At 42.9% G+C, this 21,070-nt stretch overlaps 1 protein-coding gene across 14 annotated transcripts in view; it reads right to left on the bottom strand.

Annotated features, from left to right (window-relative positions):
- LOC113933162 (selectin P) overlaps nucleotides 1-21,070 on the bottom strand; it is a 38,523-nt gene that overhangs the window by 9,045 nt on the left and 8,408 nt on the right. For 8 of the 14 annotated variants that reach the window (XM_027612993.2, XM_027612991.2, XM_027613003.2 and 5 more), the window contains 9 exons: nucleotides 20,909-20,999; nucleotides 18,883-19,269; nucleotides 14,771-14,878; nucleotides 14,121-14,306; nucleotides 13,402-13,587; nucleotides 12,628-12,813; nucleotides 10,987-11,172; nucleotides 8,276-8,461; nucleotides 4,894-5,079 (listed from right to left, as the gene is read on the bottom strand). In XM_027612993.2, the coding sequence (XP_027468794.1) occupies nucleotides 4,894-5,079; nucleotides 8,276-8,461; nucleotides 10,987-11,172; nucleotides 12,628-12,813; nucleotides 13,402-13,587; nucleotides 14,121-14,306; nucleotides 14,771-14,878; nucleotides 18,883-19,269; nucleotides 20,909-20,999 (1,702 nt within the window). Of the gene's footprint in view, nucleotides 1-4,893; nucleotides 5,080-8,275; nucleotides 8,462-10,986; nucleotides 11,173-12,627; nucleotides 12,814-13,401; nucleotides 13,588-14,120; nucleotides 14,307-14,770; nucleotides 14,879-18,882; nucleotides 19,270-20,307; nucleotides 20,442-20,908; nucleotides 21,000-21,070 lie in introns of those variants that run through there. The other 6 variants (XM_027613001.2, XM_027612997.2, XM_027613000.2 and 3 more) reach the window with 5 other exon arrangements.

Genomic DNA, 21,070 nt, shown 5'->3' with positions numbered 1-21,070 from the left:
CATATTTTCCCTCACCTACTGGATGGAATGCTTCTAAAATCCAATAGGCAGGGGTGCCTTGCTGGCTCAGTTGGAAGACCATGTGGCTTTCGATCTTGGGGTTATGAGTTCGAGACCCACATTGGGCATAGAGATTACTTACATAAAAAAAAAAAACCTTAAAAAAAATCCCAAGAGCTATAAAGCTTTGTGTCTTTCACAGTTCACACTGCCGGGTCTCAAGAGGTGGTACTCAGCAATCATTTGCTAAGTGGGTGAATAAAAGAATTTTTAATTTAATCAACCATTTACCTCAAAAAGTTTTTAGAAATTATTGTAGTTATTTATTTCTGTTCAGATCCTATCTTTGTCTCCATTAAATTCTCTGATATAAGACTATTATTTATCATCAAATATTTGACAAACTGAGTAACTATTCTTTCTTTAAGTCCAAGCTATTGAACGCCTTGGTCAAGTCAGGTTCATTTTGTTTAGCACTTTTGCCTTAAAAACAAAACAAAACAAGACCTCTTGGTCTTATGTGGTACCTCATGGAAAAGTGATATTTCTGGCCCTTACATATTGGCCCAAGTATTTTTCAGTGACAGGCTATTTGTGAAGAGATTGTGACTCCTTATTGCATGAATCCATTCAAATAGCCAAAGTAACATACTGAATTTCAGTTTAGAATGCTCAAATTTTTGAGTAATTAATAAATCCATCTCTGATGAAATCCAATTTCACTTACCAAACTTTTATTAAATATATATATCAGTGTAAATCATAGACATTAAATCACCTGTGAACATTCTCACTAAAACAAATTTTTTAGAATCTCTCAGGATTTTATATTTAAGCCCAAGAAAATGTATGTCAGCTGCAGGACAGTGGGGACCTTGTCAGCTCTTCCCAACACTACATCCCAGGGAATAGGGCCTGGCACCTAGTAGGGGTTCTAAAATGTTTGTCAAATGAACGAACAAGTTAGTGAGCACAATTTAATTTGGATGCATTCTAACGAGTGTGTTTATGTCTGAAAAGAAATAAGAGGAGTTACTGTTTGAAAAAATTGACTTATGTGACCTTTAGTATAAAAAGAGAATTACTACAGCATTAAATCCACCTGGGGGCTATTGCTTTGATCTCAGTTTTGTCGGTCTTGTTCTGCCAAGATTATAGACACACGTTTTTGTTTTGTTTTGTATATGAAATTCTCTGAACCCTCTTAGGTAAGAATTAACCTTATCCAAACAAAGGTCTCTGTATAACTTTAAGGATTTGACTTTGAACCAAGTAAGGAAGTATATTTTCCTGCCTGAGAGGCAGCCTTGATGAGGTATTCAGAAGCCTAACCCCAATCTGGCATACGGTGGGTGCTCAGCAGACATGGCTGAATTACATTTGTGAACTTGCCAAGGAAGCTGCTGGAATGGAGGGTACTAGGGCAGACGTAGAGGAAGAGATTTTTACCAGGGAGTGACCTCTTGGGTAACTTGAAAAATAGTCATATTCTTAAGCCTACTGTAAAACTTCACCAAAACCTGAGTAATTAATTACAAGAATAGAAAACTAATAAGAATTGCTTTTATCACATGCTTAGTACTCTATTTTTGTGGGCTTCCAAGGCAGTGCTGTCTATCACAACGACCTTCATTGATGTTTTTCTGTAATCCATGAAGTAAGTGTGTATGATTGCATGTAAATTCATGAGTTGTTGGGTTCCCTGGCAGTCTGTCATCAACTGACAGCAGATTGGTTTATATTATTTTAAATAGATTTAGTAAATTCTTCCCTATATCTTTGTATTATCTCTTTTTATTTAAGTTAGATATAATTTTTGTCAAGAAACTTTTGGAAAGAAGATACAGTATAAATAATAAATTTCTAGGGGGCGCCTGGGTGGCTCAGTAGGTTGAGCGGCTGCCTTCAGCTCAGGTCATGATCCTGGAGTTCCGGGATCGAGTCCCACATCATGCTCCCTGCTCAGTGGGGAGTCTGCTTCTCCCTCTGACCCTCTCCCCTTTCATGCTCTCTCTCGCTCTCTCTCTCTCAAATAAATAAATAAAATCTTAAAAAAATTTCTAAACTCAAACTTTAGAAATAAAGACTAGGCCCCCCATGGAGTGAGAGAAATGTTGGAGGAGTGGAGAAAAAAAACAGAGATGTGAGCCAGGCCAGAGTTTAGAGGGTAAGAGTGTGCTATCTTATAGGACTTGGATGAGCAGGGACATGGCAGAAGAGCAGAGCTAGGACTGGAACTTGGAACAAAGACCCTCCTTACCCCACTACCATGAGGCTGGTCACTATGAGTTGGGTCCAGTGGCCAAATGTGGTCTCCAGAGTGTCAATAACAAAGTGATTAGGAGAGCAGTAATATCAGTCAAGATAGTGGCCCAACAGTTGGGGGCATAAAGGTCATAGCAAACAGAGATAAGCAATTCAGGAAAGGACTTCAGGTCCTGGAGGAGAAAGGCAGTGAGGAGACTGGGATATCAGGAAGCGCCCAAGTCCCAAAGGGCCCAGGGACTGGTGTGTTCTAACTAAAAAGGAAATATCTGTGTAACCACACAAAAATGAGATCTCTCATTGCACTCTGAAGTGGGAGACCGAGTGCTCCACCTGCCACGCTGTCCAGCTAACTCAGTGGCCCTCAAGCCCCTCTGATATATAGCCTAGACTCCACAAAACTCTATGCAAAAATCAGGGTTCTGGGGTCAATGCTGAAGGTTAAAACTTTATGGACTCAAGCATGTAGAAAAGAAAAGGAACGGTTTGCCTAAATCCAGAGAATAAATTTGGAGGGTGAGGTGAAAGCATGACACAAAAACCAGAGCTCAATATCAGACTCAGACAAGGCTGCTGGTTCTGAGGCCTGCAGTTGGCTAAAGCTGCTGTCCACCATCAGGACTGGTTCTAGGCCCTGGGCGGGGCTGGCCTGCACCGTGGGAGGCAAACGCCTCCCCTTGTGGAGAAGAGGGGCCTGGCAGGGGGTGAGGGGAAACAGGGGCTTTGGAGATCACGGGTGTAACAACCATATTGGTTACATACGTGATTTAAAATTTTAGTGAGATAATTCTTAGGCATTTTTTATTCTTTAGCCTTAATTCAGAATGTGGGAAAACAGAGCTTATGGTAAATGTTGCTGGAATAAATGAACGAGAGAATGAGAAATAAGTGGGGAAGCATGAGCCCTTAGTGTTATCCCCCATAGTGTTCTAGATTCCTCAGGTGCCTGTAGTATAGCTTTCGGACAGCAGATGGCAGCATTCTACGTCTTCAACCTCAGAATTCTTGACCAGAAGGGAGAGCTCAGACATTAGCGCATCCACTCCTCTCCTTTTGAAATCTAGAAAACTGAAGTCCACATGGTGTGATGTGACTTAGATGGCCCAGGACTTTGGGGAAGAGCAATGCCGGTCTTTCGGTATTAATCTAGCGCTCACTCCGCAAGAAGGAATAAACAATATTTCAGCTTTTTTTCATACAACACGAATAGATTTCTATCGACACATTCTCTTGTCTGACCATCAGACATTGCCATTTCTGAAGTTCATTTCTGAAGCCCTTAGAGCAGCAGCCTGGCCCCTGGCCAGTGGAAAAGAGCACAATTACGAGACTGGGGATTTAGGGACACCGCCGCTGGGTGGCAATGCAGTGTCATGGTGACAACACTAGCCCAGAATCAGGTGAGACCCAAGACCCAGGTTGGAGTCCAGCTCCACACTTCCCAGCTATTTGGCCTTTGCCTGCTATGGATCCTCTCAAAGCCTCTATTTCCTCATCTTTAAAAGGGGATCATAACATAATAAAATAAAATTAAAAAAAAGAAAAGTTAAAAAAATAAATTTTATTGAAATAAATATAAAAAAATAAAATAAAATGAAAAACAAAATGGGGGAAATAAAAAAAATAAAAGGGGATCATAATAACCATGTTCACGGTTGTCGTGTGGGTAGAATGAGATTCTGTCTATGAAGTAGCTGGTACTTATCACACAAGCCATGAACATTCACTAATTAGTGCTCATCTTATTATTACTCGGTACACTGAACAATAAATTGGACTAATGGTGCCTTCTGAAAGTAAATGTGAGCTATGAATTAATTACTTCAGTAAACTTCTATTTTAGAGCACACCAAATGGGAGGGACTGTGTTATGTTAGCCAGATGTTTGTGGAAGACAAAGATAGATAGGATCCGGCTCCTGCCTTTGAGGGTCCGGCAATTCACGGTCAACAGGGCTTGTGCTTGAGTAAATTTAACCAGTAAACGGTAAGCTGCACCTGAGCAAGTATTTGTCACACAGCCACTTCCATCTAGTTGCTGCAGGGGTTACAAAGATGAAGAAGGCATGGTTCCTGCCCTGGAAGACCTTCTAGTCCATGTGGGAGGCAGAGCCAGGAGAGACATGCCCGAATAGCTTACGAGGTCCTTGAGGGGTGGAGGTGACATCACATCCATCCCTGCATTAGCTCAGAGCCTGGGGTTTAGCAGTGCTCAGTGAAGATAAATGTAAGAAGGAATAAAGAGCCAGTGGAAAAACACTTTATAAGGAAGTAAAAGTCCCAGTGACATAGCTGAGCTTCATCACTTGCTAAGGGTGTGAATTGCAACAGGTTACTTAACCTCCCTGAGCCTCTGCTTCCTCATCTGGGAGATGGACACGACACTGCCTTTCCCCATTATTTCAGAATGGTGGCAAACATCAAATGTCACAGTGATATTAAAGCACTTTATGAAACTGTGAAATGTTTAAAGTTATAGGAATATGCAGAAAGCAAGAGAGAAATTACCATGCTTTGTGGAGAGTGTGTTTCCTTTAGCTTAGGAACAGTTTTACATGAATCCCTGGTGATTCTTCCTTCTATTGTATTATCTGAGAAGCCATAAGAAAGGACAGACCCACAATCCTACCTTCACATATTGGTGGGGAACCTGTCCAATGTCCAGATGGAGTACAATCCAATATTTGTGGTCCAGATAAAGATAATCCTTCATCACAGGCGAACTGGCATGTGGACCTATAACTGGAGTTTCCAAGAGGCTGGACACAGGTCATTGTTCCATTCCGAGGGCTTAGCAGAGGTGTGCAGGCAATGGCTACAAGGGGCACGGTAGAGAGAGGAGAGATGGGGTCATTTTAGAACACAGCAACCTGAAATCAGTGTGTGTGCATGCATGTGTGCACACGCATGCTTAATCCATAAGGGCATTTGGTTAGAAATGATCCTTTGAATTTCATGCTGCTTTCTCACCAGTTAGAGGTCATGGACGTATAAAATAGCAGCAACTAACAGTTGATTGGCATCCTGAAACCTTCACCCACAAAGAGCTTTAGAGGTCATTTTAAAAGGGAGCTGGTGCTTTGGAAAGATAGCATTTCAGGTGTTCCTGGACAGGCACGGAAGTGGCTGCTTCCTTGACACCTTCAGAAACAGACCTAATGACCTTGCCAGAAAAAAGTGACAAATGTGTTCCTTACCAGCAATGTGTCTCTAGACCTTTCTGAACTTCAGTTGCTTCATCTATGGAATGGGAAAAATAACACTCCTTGCTTAGCAGGGATCCTCAGTTATAGAAAATGATAAGTTAAATAATATGTAAAAATTAAATTTAAAAATATTTTAAAAATCATGGACACGTGGTAGGTATGTAACGTAACTGGCCATCTGCAAATGCTCTTCCCACCAATGTCATCCTATGGTGACAAACCCCAGTGACTCTACTTGTTCACTTATAGACAAGGTAAATTCGATCTCATGGTTCTTTACCACAGTTTATACATATAGAGTTTGAGATGCTAGGGGACTTACTTGGGTTAGAGATCATGCTCTGTGATGTGGGACAAGTCACTTAACCTCTCTGAGCCTCCATATCTACACTTTTAAAATGTGGAGAACGAACAATGAATCATGGAACACTACATCAAAAACTAATGATGTAATGTATGGTGATTAACATAACAATAAAAAAATTTAAAGGAAAAAAATGTGGAGAACAGCATTGCGTAGCTCCCAAAATTTTTACAAGAGTCAAAAGCAAAAACACTCTGTATGTAAGTGTTAATAGCTGTCGAGATGTCCCTCTGCCATTTAATGAAACTATAATGCCCAGATTCAACATGTTGATATTAAAAAGTGAAGACTATGAGAATGCATGGTTTAGGGGTTTCTTCTTCACTGTTTGGTTTGACTGACTAGTGTATGGCTTCAGACCAGAGTCAGTGACAGTAGGGCTGAACCTAGGGCCATTCTTTAGCCACTGACCTCAACTGGTTGAGGTTCCAAGAGTATTTTTTATACCTTTCTATTCCCTTTACCCCCTCCCCTCTCCAGCTATGTTCTCCTCAACCTGATCAACTTCTCCAAATACCTAGTCATTTTCTGCCACTTGAAATGTCTTTTTGTAGTGTGTATGTGTGTGTGGTGGGAAAAGAGGAGAGGAGACAAGTCAAGAAGCCTGTAACCTGTAAGGACAAATTGGGAGGGTCTTGGTGCCATGGAGTCCGTTTCCAGCTCTTTTGTGGTCTTGTCTTCTGATAGCTGGGGTTCTGATAGCTGCATTATCAGAAGGCAACGGGGCAAAGGGGACATTGAAAAGGGAAATTACCTGATAACACCCCCTCAGAAGTCTTACAACAGCGAGCGGGTTGCAAGCTTCTTGGCACCTTCCTGCCCAGCCCACATTTGGGTATTTCACTTGAGGCTCACCCAGCAACAAGAGGAGAAAGTTCAGTCAGAGTAAACAAAGAGCTAAAAGCAGAAGGGAACTGGAAGGTCACAGGAAGCCATGGTGAGTATCAACCTCCTTGTAGTGAGATACCCACAGGAAGGACAGTATGGGGCAGTGAACTATAACTCTGATTACTGTGATAGGATTCTGCAGAATTCTAGTCACTCTGATAAGCCTCCTCAGGGATTCTGAGTTTTTCCCCAGAACTGCATGGACTTCATAATATCTCCAGGCTCCTGTGTAGCCAGGATTAAAGCTGAGAAGGCAAGGTTGCAAGGCTCACTCTGGTCTTTCCAGACCCTGCCTGGAAGGTATATTCAACCCTAGCACCAGTGGCTTGCCATGCTCTTGTGCCTGGAAATGAAGGATGTCCAATTCTGCTGAGTTCATTCATTCATTCATTCATTCATTCATTTGCTGTTGACCTAACTTAATAGTGGGGTGTGACCCAAATAGCAAGTGGTTTCCTCTTCATTAAAAATATGTGTCTACCTGCTTTCACTCAGATGTTAAAGTCTGTGCAAAGTGAAAGGCAAAGGCAAACAATGCAGAAATATCTAGTATTTTACTTATTTGATTTTATTATTAAAATTGTATATGCCTCATAAAAATACTCATTGCATAGAGGGAAAAGTGAATGGGGAAAATATTGGAAGAATTCGTATAAGAAAGCTAACAATGCCTATTTCAGCCTGCGAGTACTTAAGAGGATTTTTTTTCTTTATGTTCTTACTTTTCTCTAGCTTTTACAAGTGAGAATCCTGCTTTATAAACATGATATTGCCATAAATATAACTGAAGAATTGGATACATTGAGTGGAAAAAGGAATGCGGAGTATAAAAAGCATACATCTGTTCTTCAGTTCCCAAACACAAATGATTAGGACCAGTTCTATTTCATAAAATATTGGCAGACTACCCTGGCTTTCTTTTCAGCCAAGTACAATGCAGATTTACCCACCCTGAGGCTGAATATCCTTTTCTGAGGATTCTGTAATCTTGCATTTAGAGATGAATTTCTTCTTCTTTTCATCACTCTTCACTTTACCTGAGTATATTTCTCCATTCCTATACAGATCTTGGAGGAGGTGTGCAGCCAGACACCTGTAAATTCTGCCCCTCCCATTGCACTATTATACCCAATGTTTGCCCCCTCCCCCCATTTCCACCATTACGCTCCATGGTTCCTAGGAACAAAGTGCCAGGTCAGCCTCGGGACAACCATCCTGAAGCTATTTTTTTCCTTCTGGCTTTCTTTCTAGGCACTATTTTTAGCCAGGAGAATAGTGTACCTGGTTCATGATAGAAGCCTCCAGTTCCTAGTAAAGGGTGGGTAGGGGCCAGTCCCTATCTCCTATTGCCAAACATCATGCCACTCATGTTTTCTGCCTGGCCCCTGAAGGCACCTGCATTTGGAATCAATGAGTTACAGGATGAAAATGTTTATTAATTTCCAGTCCATTTCGAGCTTCTGGCCCCTAGACAGTCACCACCACTAAAATATAGCCTTTTAAAATACAGCCTACAATGGATTTCCGAGATGGCTGGAAAGAATTCACTTTACCTTGGCACTCCGGAGGAGGAGCGCTCCAGTTGCCGGTACCCAAGCATTGCAGCATGCTTGCTCCCACCAGGTGTAAGCCTTCATTGCAGGTGAAGCTGCAGGTTGATTGGTACCTAAAGGCCCCAAATGGGTGAGAGCAGTTCACCTGGGCCTTGTTTGGAGCCGGAAGATCATGGCATTGCAGAGCTAAGAGGTGAGGAAGTAAGGAAGTAAGGGAATGAGGACAGAGTAATACACAAGTACTCATTAATTTTGACCTCTTAACCCTTTCTAGTGCCAAGAACAGGGATTTCTGAATGGGGCATGTTTAAACTGGAGGATGAGAAAAGTATCCATCACAATAGCAATTTTATAAGGAAAATTCTAAGCCATTGTTAAACATTTTGGCAATATGCATGAATACTTTTTCAAAGATCATATTGTTAGACCCAAGAATGTATGCTAAGAACGCAATCAAGATGCATATCAAAAAATCAATTCAGAGATTTTTTTTATTTTTATTTGTAAGAGCAAAATATTGAAAATAAACACAAATGCCACTAATCAGAGGTTGAAAATAAATTATGGTGGATCGATGAAAGGAACACTAAAAGTCACTAAAAATGATTTATTTCACCTTGAAAAGATATGCAAGGTGTCTCAATGCACAATGTTCAGTTAAAAAGCAGAATAAAAATTATATATATGCTATGATCTCAATCATATAAAATAGATGGTCATAGAGAACAGGTGCATTCTAATATGTTAAGTCTTTTCTCATCTTAAAAATGTGAACAGTAATTGTAATTACCTTATGGAGTTAGACTATAAAGTGTTCAATAAATATTATCTGCTGGTAGCAGCAAGCAGCAGCAGTTCTAGTGGTGATAGATAGTGGTAATACTATTAAAAGTATGCATCAGATGCAGACCCTGATCTCACCCAGCAGAAAACACCCGGGAGGCCTGGCAAGGGAGTTATTGAGACCATATCTCGGGAAGCTTAAGAGAGTATCCAACTATCCCTGGGGTATGATAAGACATTTACATGCCTGAAGACAAGAATGGCCCCAGTGATCTCTTAAGATCCCTTCCTCCCTTTGAAGCACAGCAAAGGGCTCTTTTGTGTCTGTCTCTCAGACAATAAATACACAACACATCCCATTACCCTCACCGTCATGGCGCATGGTCATCTACTCCCTCTCTGCCTCATTTTTGGGTTAATTTTCCCATTTTTTTTTATCATGGTAGAGTACACATAGTATAAAATTTACCATTTACCACTTGACTATTTTTAAGTGCACAGTTCACTGATATAAAATACACTCATCTTGCCGTGCAGCGATCACCACCAACCAGCGATAAGAACATCTGTCATCATCTCACACTGAAACTCTATACTCTTTAAATAGGAACTCCGCATCCCCCTCCTCCCAGCCCTTTGCAACCTCCATTCTACTTTCTGTCTCTATGATTTTGACTACTCTAGGGACCTCATCTGAGTGCACTCATCCCTTATCCTTACCTGTCTTTTACGACTGGCTTTTTCACTTAGCATAATGTCCCTGAGGTTCATCCATGTTGTAATATATGTTAGAATCTCCTTCCTTTTTAAGGTGAAATAATATTCCATTGTATATATCAACCACATTTGGCTTATCGATTCATCCACTCAGGGACACTTGGGTTGCTTCCACATTTTAACTATTATAAATAATGCTGCTATGGACATGGGTGTACAAATCTTTTTCCCTCCTTGCAACCCTGCTTTCAAATCACTGCCTCATTTTTAAATCAGGGTATACTTAGATCCAGGGGATTCTCATAAATCGCCCGGGGATCCCAGTAAATAGCAACACGAAATGCCAATGTTGCATCTCTGGGACATAACTTCTGTGTGGGGTACCCCTTGCAAAAGTAATAATCCTAGTGACTTCCCTATGCCTTCGTTCTCCTGTAAGAGCAAAATATGGAAAACATGAACTATTAAAAGAATATTACTTTGTAAAATCAGATCACAGACATAGGATTTATAAGGTAATGTTATTGTTTTACATACATTTGTTTTTTTTTTTTTAAAGATTTTATTTATTTGACAGAGAGAGACACAGCAAGAGAGGGAACACAAGCAGGGGGAGTGGGAGAGGGAGAAGCAGGCTTCCTGCTGAGCAGGGAGCCCAATGTGGGGCTCGATCCCAGGGATCGAGCTGGGATCATAATCTGAGCCGAAGGCAGACTCTTAACGACTGGGCCACTCGGGCGCCCCACGTTTTACATACATTTGTAAAACTCGTAGCAGTTTTAAGCTAATTTTTACACACATTAATTCACAACCACAAATGAGGCACGTAGGTAAGGCAGATAATAATACTTCCATTTTACAGGAGACACTGATCTTCAGAGAGACCAAAAGCTTGTTACCAGGAAATTACAGAACTAGACTAAATGCCTTGCCCATTACTCTTCTACCATCCTACGTTGTTCCTCATGCATCATTCCTTCCTCCCAACCCCTGTCTCCTTCATGCCAACCCATTCCATTCATCTTGAGTTCTAATATGCTGTAATGGATGTGTGCTTTGCTCACCGTTTCATCCCTAGGGCCAGCACAAAGGGCCTGGCACTAGTGGTTCTTAGTGAATGTCTGATGAATAAAATGACTTACTTCTAAATGCAGGTGTGATGCCTTTAATAAACTGAGAGACACAGAAGGAATGTTCCAATGTCACAGTACCTTGACACACCGGGGCTGGCGCTGTCCACCGTCCCAAGTCAGTACACTGGACTAGGTTAGCTCCTTCCAGCCTGAAACCCTCAGCACAATGGAAGCTACAGCTGGTGTTGTCCTGAAATGCTCTCGAGGATGGGGAACAATCCATGCTTCCATGAACAGGACTCTCCAGTGGCCCACAGGCAATGGCTAAATGGAGACAATTGTCATCTGAAACTGGGTAATGGAAGGGCTCAGTTCCTTCTCAGGAGAGCCTCTCAAGAGATGCATCTTTCCCACCCATATTATCAGCATGTTCAGAACACTGAATCCTCCCTTTTCCAAAATGGAATCTGCCTAGAACATCTTCCTATGTCCTTTTTGCCTGGATCATTCACCTGCCCTTTGACTTCAGCTTAGACATCACTGTCCTTAGGAAGCCTTCCCTGCCCACTGCAGCTCAGGGGTAGGGAGTCCTCTAGTGTGCTCCTCATCCCCCCCAGCACCTGCAGACACTACTGTAGCACTGCCCCTTGGACCACAGTCTCTTTGAGGCTGGGCTCAGTCATTCCTAGTTGTATCCCAGGGCCCGGCAGTGATTGGTATTAAATATTTACTGGTAATATTTGTGGAATTGGATCTGGAAAGAGTTGTTACAGAACAGGCTGGACTTTTAAGGAAAAAGCTGGAATAATACAGCTTATCATTGACACACTGTTACCTAGGCTTATAAAATTATTCTGAATGGGCCATATCTCTGAAACACAGGACATCATCGTCATCAGACTTCAATTGCCAAGTGAGTGCAGCCCAAGGAGAATTCCTGCACAAAATTAATCCCTGAGTGACCTCAATTCTGATGAAGTCTGGTTTCCTCACGCACTTCCTTGATAAAGCATTTCGTATCCAGACTATTCCTGTTTTGTTTTGTTTTGTTTTCAGAGTATAAAGACCTCCCGTTACACCCTGGGCTTAGACCTCTGGTTTTTACAGAATCGGTACCTATAAGAACCAAAGATCCTCTAGTGCTTCTTCTCTCTTCCTTTATGGATGAGAAAAGTGAGGTTCAGAAATGTTGTTACTTCCCCAAGGTCTTATATCTGGACAGTAGCAGAGCTAGGCTTGTAATCAAATCTCCTGGGCACTCGCTGATCCAATCTTCAATTTCCTGCTCCCCCATCCCCCTTTCTGCCTAATGAGCTGAGGGTATGAGGCAACTGCACAGAATTCAGCTTTGTGCTCTTGTGCAACCGTGGAGGGTTGTCCGTTGTCAAAGTCACCACCAAAGACTACGATGGGGAATCCCCCTCCTTGTCCTAATTGCCACTGTCTGACTTCCTCTCAAGTAGAGGACTTGTCCCACAGCTTGTATTGCCAGTGAGGCAGGAAGGGAAAAAAAGAGATAGAAACTGAATGCCCCGTCCAATGCTAGCTACTTTACACAAGCAATTTCATTGTGTACTTTTTATATCCTTCATTCTCACAAAAGCACCAGGGAATTCTTAGCTCATTTCATGGGTGAGGAAACCGTGCCTCCTGGAGGTTGGATAACCTGTTCCAGTGTCAGAGTCTGGAGGAGGCCATCCTGAGGTGAAGAGCCCCTGATCTTTCCACAGTGCCATGGCCCTTCCTGGGTGGAAGAGGGCAACTAAAGGAAACTCCTACCCTCACAGGCTGGTGAGGGTGCGGTCCATTGGCCAGAGCCAGTGCAGCGGATTGAGGCCCAGCCCCTCACTTGATAGCCAGGTGCGCATTCAAATTTGCAGCTGGAGCCATAAGCAAACGCAGCGAGGGGATGAACACAGTCCATGGATCCCTTGCCAGGGGCTTCCAGGAGCGGACACTGCACAGCTGGAGAGAACAACCAAGGAGAGAGAGAGAAAGATACTGAGGAAGGAGAAAACCAGGCCCAGGGCCAGAAGGCACTGATAAAACCACCTCAGGAAATCCAGGTGGAGGTAGGAATCTGTAAGGGTCAGAGACCCTCATGATGTTTGTCCGGACTTGGAGGACCAGTCCACAGGGTGACCTTAATCTTAAAAAAATAAAAGGGAGTCTTCCAAGCTTTTTGTAATATCCTCTATTCCCTTTACCTCCATAAACCTGTCCTGGTAGGTCTTCTACTTACAGACATAGATGCCCTTGTTTCCTTCTTGTGTGAAATTTATGAATGGGGCCCATTCTCAAACTGTTCAAGGGCTGTGAGTTTGGGAGAAGGGAGGACTTTTAAATTTAGTCTGTAGTGAAATCAGCCTGTTGTTTTCCTGGTGCCTGACACTCTTCCTATCCCAGATGTACCCAACGTACTGGGTGTCAGGTGGAAGGAGGGTCATGTTGTGGCGGTTCAGGCCAACTTCTCCATAGCTGGCCAGTCATCTGTACTCGCAGCAAGAACGGGGCACAATGGGCATTATGCATCCCCAACCCCTGGAAACTCACCTTCACACACTGGGGCCGCGGCTGTCCACACCCCCGAGGCCGTGCACTCCACCACCTCTGACCCAACTAATGCAAATCCCTCTTCACAGCTAAAGCGGCAGCTGGACCCGTACTGGAATGCTTCGGCAGAGTGCAGACACGTCATGCTTCCTCGCTCAGGAGTCCTCAGGGGTGGGCACTGGACAGCTACAAACAACCACAGAGCAATGGTGTGAACCCTTGGGTTATGCCCAGCACCTGGGAAACCTCAGGATGATACAGCAGCTATCTATAACCATCCCTAAGTGATGGCTAAGGTGATACACCTGGTTGGTTAGATGGCACTTTCAGTAGTGGTTTCGAAATATCCAAACATCCTCATTGTTCATTTACTTTTTAAAGAAGCAAGGTAAAATGATCAAATTAACAATACTCAGCCTAAGTCCTTATTCTTATACTCTGCTTGCTTTGCAATTAATAAAGGGAGACAGGACCTGTCTCCCTTTGTGATGCTTTTGCCTGAGAATCAAGAACTACGCTGATTACCTCACTCTATAGATAACAAAACCTCATGAAATGCAAAATTAGCGTTACTCTCATTGATGGGTAATAGTAAAAATCAGAATTCCCCATCTAATGTGGATCCTCATGCTTTCTCATGTTTTTTAATGGAGAAAGCTTGTTTTCCCCCTCTGAAACCGTAGTTGTCAGTGAGGATAGAAAGAATAGGGTCTACATACCTATACATTGTGGTGGCTCATTCGTCCAGGTTCCAGAAGCCAAGCATTCCAGCTTGCTGGGTCCATTCAATTCGTACCCTTCAGAGCAGTGGAAACTGCACTCTGAATTGAAAGAGAAGTTTCCCAGAGGGTGGCTGCAGTTCATGAGTATATGCTGAGGGAGATCAAAACCCCCACACTCTCTGACTGTGGGGACAAAATATTGATTTTTCTTTTCATTGCAGGTTTAAAGACAATGTCAGGTTTGCTAGAAGTTGGAAGCTATTTATATAACCCTCTTAACCCTGTCTTTCTGGGCTGCTAACCCAAGCTGGTCATCTTTACGTGCTGCCTTTGTATTGGCTGTATCTTGGGAAATGATCAGTCTTTCACCAGTTTTTATTTCAAATGAGCAAAATCAGCTTTTGTTTTGCTTCATTTATGTTTCTCTTCTACTGGTTTAGGATTTTATGAGCAAATGTTCTAAGAATGAAATGTTTTACCCAGAGCGTGTGTCTTGGGACAGTTGGAGTGGGGCAGACTGACAGACCATGGAGATGGCCAGGACTAGCCTTTCCTCACTGGAGAGTCTCCAACATGATTTGCTTCCTGACACCACCTCCAGCATAAGACCAATGGCCACAATAATAATCACAAAATAGTGGCCTCACCATATTCACATTCTGGTCCATAGAATCCAGGGAAGCAGGAGCAGGTGTGGTTCCCGATGGTCTCAATGCACTCTCCTTGCTTGCTACAGGACGTGTCCTGGCAGGAGGCTGCATGCATACAGAAGGATCAGAATCATGGGCATTCCCAGGAGGTGGGAAGAAAAGCTGGATTCTTCCTCAAGCCACAGACTCAGCCCCACTCAGATAAGATTGAGCCAGCCAAACAACAGAAAATGACCATGTCCTCTTGGGGTGCCATGCTGGTCTCCATGAAGGACATTGTAGGAGCCCCACCTGAGCATTTCATGGCTTCCACCTTAGGCTGAGTTGAGTGTTGCCTAAGAAGGGATTGCTATGTGTGTCACAGAGAGACAAAGAGTCACCGATGGATGTGAGACAGAGAAACTCCTCTATGTGGCACAAAATAGGTTGTGACTTTTAACCAAGAATGTTCTTAGAGTTCTATTATTACCGAAGCCCCTGTGACAGAGAGTACAGCAAAAAGATTAGGAATCAGATGTGGGCAGTCACACATATGTGATCAGAATTGTGGCTCTGCTGCTTACTATTATGGGACCTCAGACAGGTTACTTCTCTGAGGCCAATCTGCCCAAGATCAGGGCCAAAGCCCTTACACCTTTTGTTCATTTCAAATCTGTACCCAACACCACATGGTGGAGGAGCAGAGGAACCAAATGAGATGTTTAAGACCTCCCCGTGGTACAGGACAGTCTCATAAAGAGGTGTTTCACAGGTCCAAATATGCCAGGCTTAGTTGTGGAGAGCATGACTGGCCAGCCAGGCCCTTCTCAGTAAGTCTGAATGGAGAGGGGCTGGGGTTTCTTTCCTGCAAGAGACTTTTTGGAGATGGATCTGTGCGCTATGCACCTGATGGAGGGTTAGCATTAGAATTGATAATATGAAAGCACTGAGAACATTTTTACTGATGAGGTCATAGCTGGGGCTAAGGTCTGAGGCTAGACTGTTTTCTGGTAGTGTTTCCTCTGCACTAAGCCCTGGCCACACGTGGTCCACTTTGGGGTCCATTATAAGAGGAAATTCATATGTTACATAGAGGGTTATACTAGAAGACCTCTACATTCCCTCTCAACTCTGAGATGCTAAAATTCTCAAAGTCATGCAGATTCTGCAGGAGGACATTCTTGAGGCAGCCAGCAAGTTTGGTGAAGCTGCACGGGGCAACTGGGAAGGGTTCCAAGTAATGGGAAGATGCAGAAGGAGCAGTAGCCTAGAGACAGACTTTGGTCCACATCTTCCATCCTATCACCTTGACCCCACCAGTGTCTTCCAGCAGCGATACCTGTCTGCCCTGTGCTTTCAGAGCATACGCATTTTCTTCTGATCGTAGCTTCCTCAGGATCCCAGAATGTTAGACATGAAAAAACCCGTCAAAGTCTGTAGTCTACTCCACTTTAGGGTTTCAAGTGGGTTAGTAACTTGTCTATACCTTTGAATCCCCAGGAAAGGATATAATGATGATTCACTGAATGAATCTTTTTTTTTTTTTTTTTTTTTTTGGCTAGACTGTTCCGAGGTCTAACAAATCCTGACATTTAGAGAATTGGTCCACTTAATTTCTTGTTGTAGTCTACATATCTATTTCTCATCCATCTCCCACAGAGAGTTGATGGTTCCCTACACCCTTTACATCTCGGGTGGCAAAATGCCACTCGGTGATAGTGGCTGCCAAGAGTATTGCGTTGGTGGACATGAGAACTGACTGTGCTCCAGTGAAATTGCAACAATTAACGATGTCCACTATTGTTGCAGGTTAGAGGAGTGGCATTGGCGTCGTGCATGCCAGGAGTTTTCAATCCCTTTTCTTCCTTGTGACTTTTTGCAAGTTTTATTGGGGAAAACGATCTTGCAGATATGGATGTTGAAGGTTGGTCAGGGAGGGGAAGCAGTGGCATACAGGAAACATCTACTGGCAACCAAGATAATCTTTTTTTTTTTTTAAAGATTTTATTTATTTATTAATGAGAGAGAGAGAGAGAGAGAGAGAGAGAGAGAGAGAGGCAGAGGGAGAAGCAGGCTCCCAAGGATCAGGGAGCCTGATGTGGGACTCGATCCCAGGACCCTGGGATCATGACCTGAGCTGAAAGCAGACGCTTAACATCTGAGCCACCCAGGCGTCCAAACAGATTTTTCTTTTTCTTTCTTTCTTTCTTTCTTTTTTTTTTTACGATTTTATTTACTAGAGAGAGAGAACAAGCAGGTGAAGCTGCCTTTTTTAAACAGGCAGAGGCAGAGGGCGAAGTAGGCTTCCTGCTGAGCCAGGAGCCCAACCTGGGGCTCGATCCCAGGACCCCGGGATCATGCCCAGGGAAGGCAGAAGCCCAGGCAACCAAGATAATCGTACAGGGACTGTTCCAGGGAGGTATAACCCAGGAAGTGTAGGGAGCTGACTGGGAGGGCAGCAGGATGCGCTAGTGTTCTGGTAATGTCCATCCTGGCCTATAAAGAACAGGTCTTGATTTTTTAAATTAATAAATTTGTTTGTTTATAAATTATTTATAAATAAGGACCTGAATACATGACAATGCATTTATGGAAAAGTTTTCTCTCAGATAGGAGGCTTGAGTGAGGAGAGAGAGAGAAAGTAGAGGAAAGTGGAGGAAGAGCTCTGAGGGGAGGTGTTTATATAATTTAAAGAATTTATTTATTTATTTTTTACTTTATTTTATTTTTTATGTTCAAATAGCCAGCATATAGTACATCGTTAGTTTTTGATGTAGTGTTTAGCGATTCATTAGTCGCGTAAAACACCCAGTGTTCATCACCACACATGCCCTCCTTAATAGCCATTACCTAGCTACCCTATCCCCCCACCCCCTCCCTTCTGTAACCCTCAGTTTGGTTCCCAGAGTCCAGAGTCTCTCATGGTTTGTCTCCCCCTCTGATTTCTTCCCATTCAGTTTTCCCTGCTGTCCCCTGTGGTCCTCCACACTATTCCTTATGTTCCACATATGAGTGAAACCATATGATAATTGTCTTTCTCTGCTTGACTTATTTCACTTAGCATAATCCCCTCCAGTTCCATCCGTGATGATTTTAGAACATACATAGCAGAGTGTGGCATCTGTAAGATGATTTATGAAAGAAGAAGCTTCAGAGTACTCAGACTGTCTTGCCCAGGGCCGTCAAGTCTCTCCCTAGCCACAGTGTTTGTGCGCTACATGGGGCAGGAGGGCCTCCTCTATATGAGAAGCTGCATCAGAAAGATGGCACAAGCACATGAGTACAGGAAGACCAAACTTCCATGCATGTCTGCTTACTTGGGAACTGCTTACTTCATTGAGAAGCAAATACCCTCCCAGTTACCTCTTCCCTTTCCTCACACCCCGAACCTCTCCCAAAGTCCAACACACCTGAACACAGGTTGTTGTTGAAGGGAATCTAAAGCACTTGTGATTCTTGGTCATGTTCTCACGGTGTCTCATGAGAATGTAGAGCAGAGACTACAGTAGCATTTGTGGCTAAAAAACACCAACTTTGGATCATGAGTTTGAAACCAACTCCACCATCAAGTAGCTTAGAACCTTGAGCAGATCCCTTACTAGCCTGAGCCTTTGTCTCATCAGTGAGATGAGAGTACTAGAGGACCCAATTGGTGAGGTTCTCCCGAGGACTAGACGAAACTAATACGAAATAAGACTCCTGACCCATGAACAAACAGCAGTGCCTGCACCATACTGATGTGCAGTAGGTATTAGTTACAGCTGTGTCTCCTGGGGGCAGGGCCAAGCTACCTTTCAACTTCTACTAGGGCACAATGGTGCAAAAAAGCTCTGGACATAAATTTTAGGAAACCAAAACTTTCTGAGCATCTACTTCATCACTTATGAAATGAAGAAGTGGGTCAGATGATCATAAAATTATCGTAAAATTCTAGTTTCAAAAATCCAGTTTTCTCTTATCCTGATCTTATATTCTTCAAGGTGCTCAGTAACGCTGCTTGATTGTAGTTTATTCTTTGTTCTCACATCCCTGACTTTGTGACTCAATGTTACCGACACAGTGGCTATATTAATGAACCAGGGAAGTTATTTGTTTTAAACAGACAATCTTCAGAGTAGAGAAGATCCTACCTGTATAGCATAGTGCCCGCTTCCTTTTCCCGCAGGGCTCATCATTCCACTTGCCAGGGGCTGACACACTCTTGATGTAGATCTCCACACAGTCCTGGTTGTTCTTCTTGTTGTTGGGCTCATTGTCAGCCCAGTTCTCAGCCTCTTCGGTGAGAGGCTTTTTGGTTCCCACCCAGGTCCATTTATCATTGATCTTCCGGATCCCAATCCAGTAGTAAGAGCTGTAGTAAGGTATGACATCATTGAGGTAAGCAATTTCTTTTTTATTCTGGATGGCCACTAAATCCGTGTAGTACTTCTGGCAGAATACCCGGGAATAGTTCCATGAATATGCTTTCATGCTGTAATTATAGGTCCATGCTGCCACTTCTTTCTGCTTTATTAATTCTGAGTAAAGGAGAGTGAATGCCAGGTTAACATCCCTAACCAGAGGATTCTGTGAGCATAAATACACTTCTATATAGTCAGATGAGCTTCTGACTGGAAAGCAAATACCTAAAACATGACTCTTTTATGTCTAATCTAGTTGTTTTAAGGAAGAAGAGTAGTTTCCATCTTTCACCTAAAAAATATATACATGAAGTCAGAATAGGAAATTGTACTCTGAGGATCCTTAGTATTAGAGATTTGGAATCATAATAGTAACAGAGTTGGGTCGTCTAATCTTCTCCTCCTTTTATAAATGGAAGAGACATATTAAGTAATTTGCCCAATTTAAATGACACATAAAATGTCTTGGTGGCTGCTTTGAATCTACAGGTTCTACCTCTTCATATGGAAAATAAGATGCTCTATGATCTGGAGTCTAGCTGCTGGCCCAGCCTCATCACCCACCATATTTACCTTCTTAGCAAAACAGACTCCCACTTTCTGTCTTTTCAATGCTCTTCCTGCTATTCTGGCTGCCCTCCCCACATATGTCTTGTAAAATTTCTTCCCCCTACTTTCCATGACTTGCCCAGGTAGGCTTGCTGCTCCTTCCTCCAGGCTCCCACTACACTTCACCTCTGCTTCCACCTCCCTCGTCACTGGGTATTGGAATGTCTCTTCCTGTGATATGGTAAGATGCTAGATTGTGAATCCTGATGGTGGTCTGTTTTTATTTCCGGGTCCTTCACACCAAACACAGAGCTTGGCACTTAACAGGTGTTCAATAAATACTTGTTGAGTGAAAGACAACATGTTTGTGGCAGAGGCAGGTTATAAATCAAATCCCCCGATCTGCAATCTTACACTCATTCCACCTCTCTTGACTGTTTTTCTTTGATAAATTACACTGTGTCCTCCATTTCTGCTCACTCACTTGTTAAAACAAGCCTTTTGAATACATGTTTGTGATATTAAATGAAATAAAGTATGTGCCCTTCAAAAGTGTAAGGGGCACTCTGATGGAAGATATTGTTTTTGTAGCCAGTGGGAACTCACCCGGGCCAGAAGAGGCCAGATCCCATGTGAAGAAGTGTACAATGCAAGCAATCAGACCTGGAAGTGGCTCTCTTTCCTGTTTATAGAGTCTTGTTCCTATTCAACCCTGTCCTCTGCTGCCCACATGAGGGTCATTTATGTTTGTCTCTCCCTCACTGATACCTCTATTGAATTGCTTTGCCCTAAAACTTTATGTTGGAGTCACCAGGGCTGCATTATTGACCTCCATGGAGTTTAGGCAGTTTTGCCTTAATCTGCCTCTTCCTCCATAAAATATTCAAAACTATATTTTACAATTGCTAATAAATTTTACAATTTACTATATATATATATAGTATGCTAAGACATTTTTGTGGGTCCCTAACGGTACTGTGGACCAGTGCCTGCTGTGTCTAATGGATAATTGGTCCTGGAGATGTCTGTTTCAGTTTGTCCAGAGTTTTCCAGCAATGTGATGGTGTTGGGTGCATTTTTTTTTCCAGGCATTTGGGTGGGGAGAGTATTCCCAGGCCTCATAACAACTGACTACCATCCTTAACTTCTACTTGGAGAAGGTCCCCTCATTACTCAGGCCCAGATGAAGGGTTAACATAACGTTTACCAAAGATCAGGGCACTGAAGCAAAGGAGTTGGACAGTTCTGAAGATCACTCTCTGAAATTTCCAGTTCAAGATGGCTTTTAGGCACCTGGCCTGAAACAAGAAAAGAAAACTTCTTTTTAGCATCGATGTGAAATCAGGGGGGCCAAAAAAATTCTTGTTAA

Source organism: Zalophus californianus, chromosome 10, assembly GCF_009762305.2.
Source record: "Zalophus californianus isolate mZalCal1 chromosome 10, mZalCal1.pri.v2, whole genome shotgun sequence".
NCBI lineage: Eukaryota > Metazoa > Chordata > Mammalia > Carnivora > Otariidae > Zalophus > Zalophus californianus.
The sequence above is the reverse complement of the archived record's forward strand: the minus strand, read 5'-3'. Positions and strand labels throughout refer to the sequence as shown.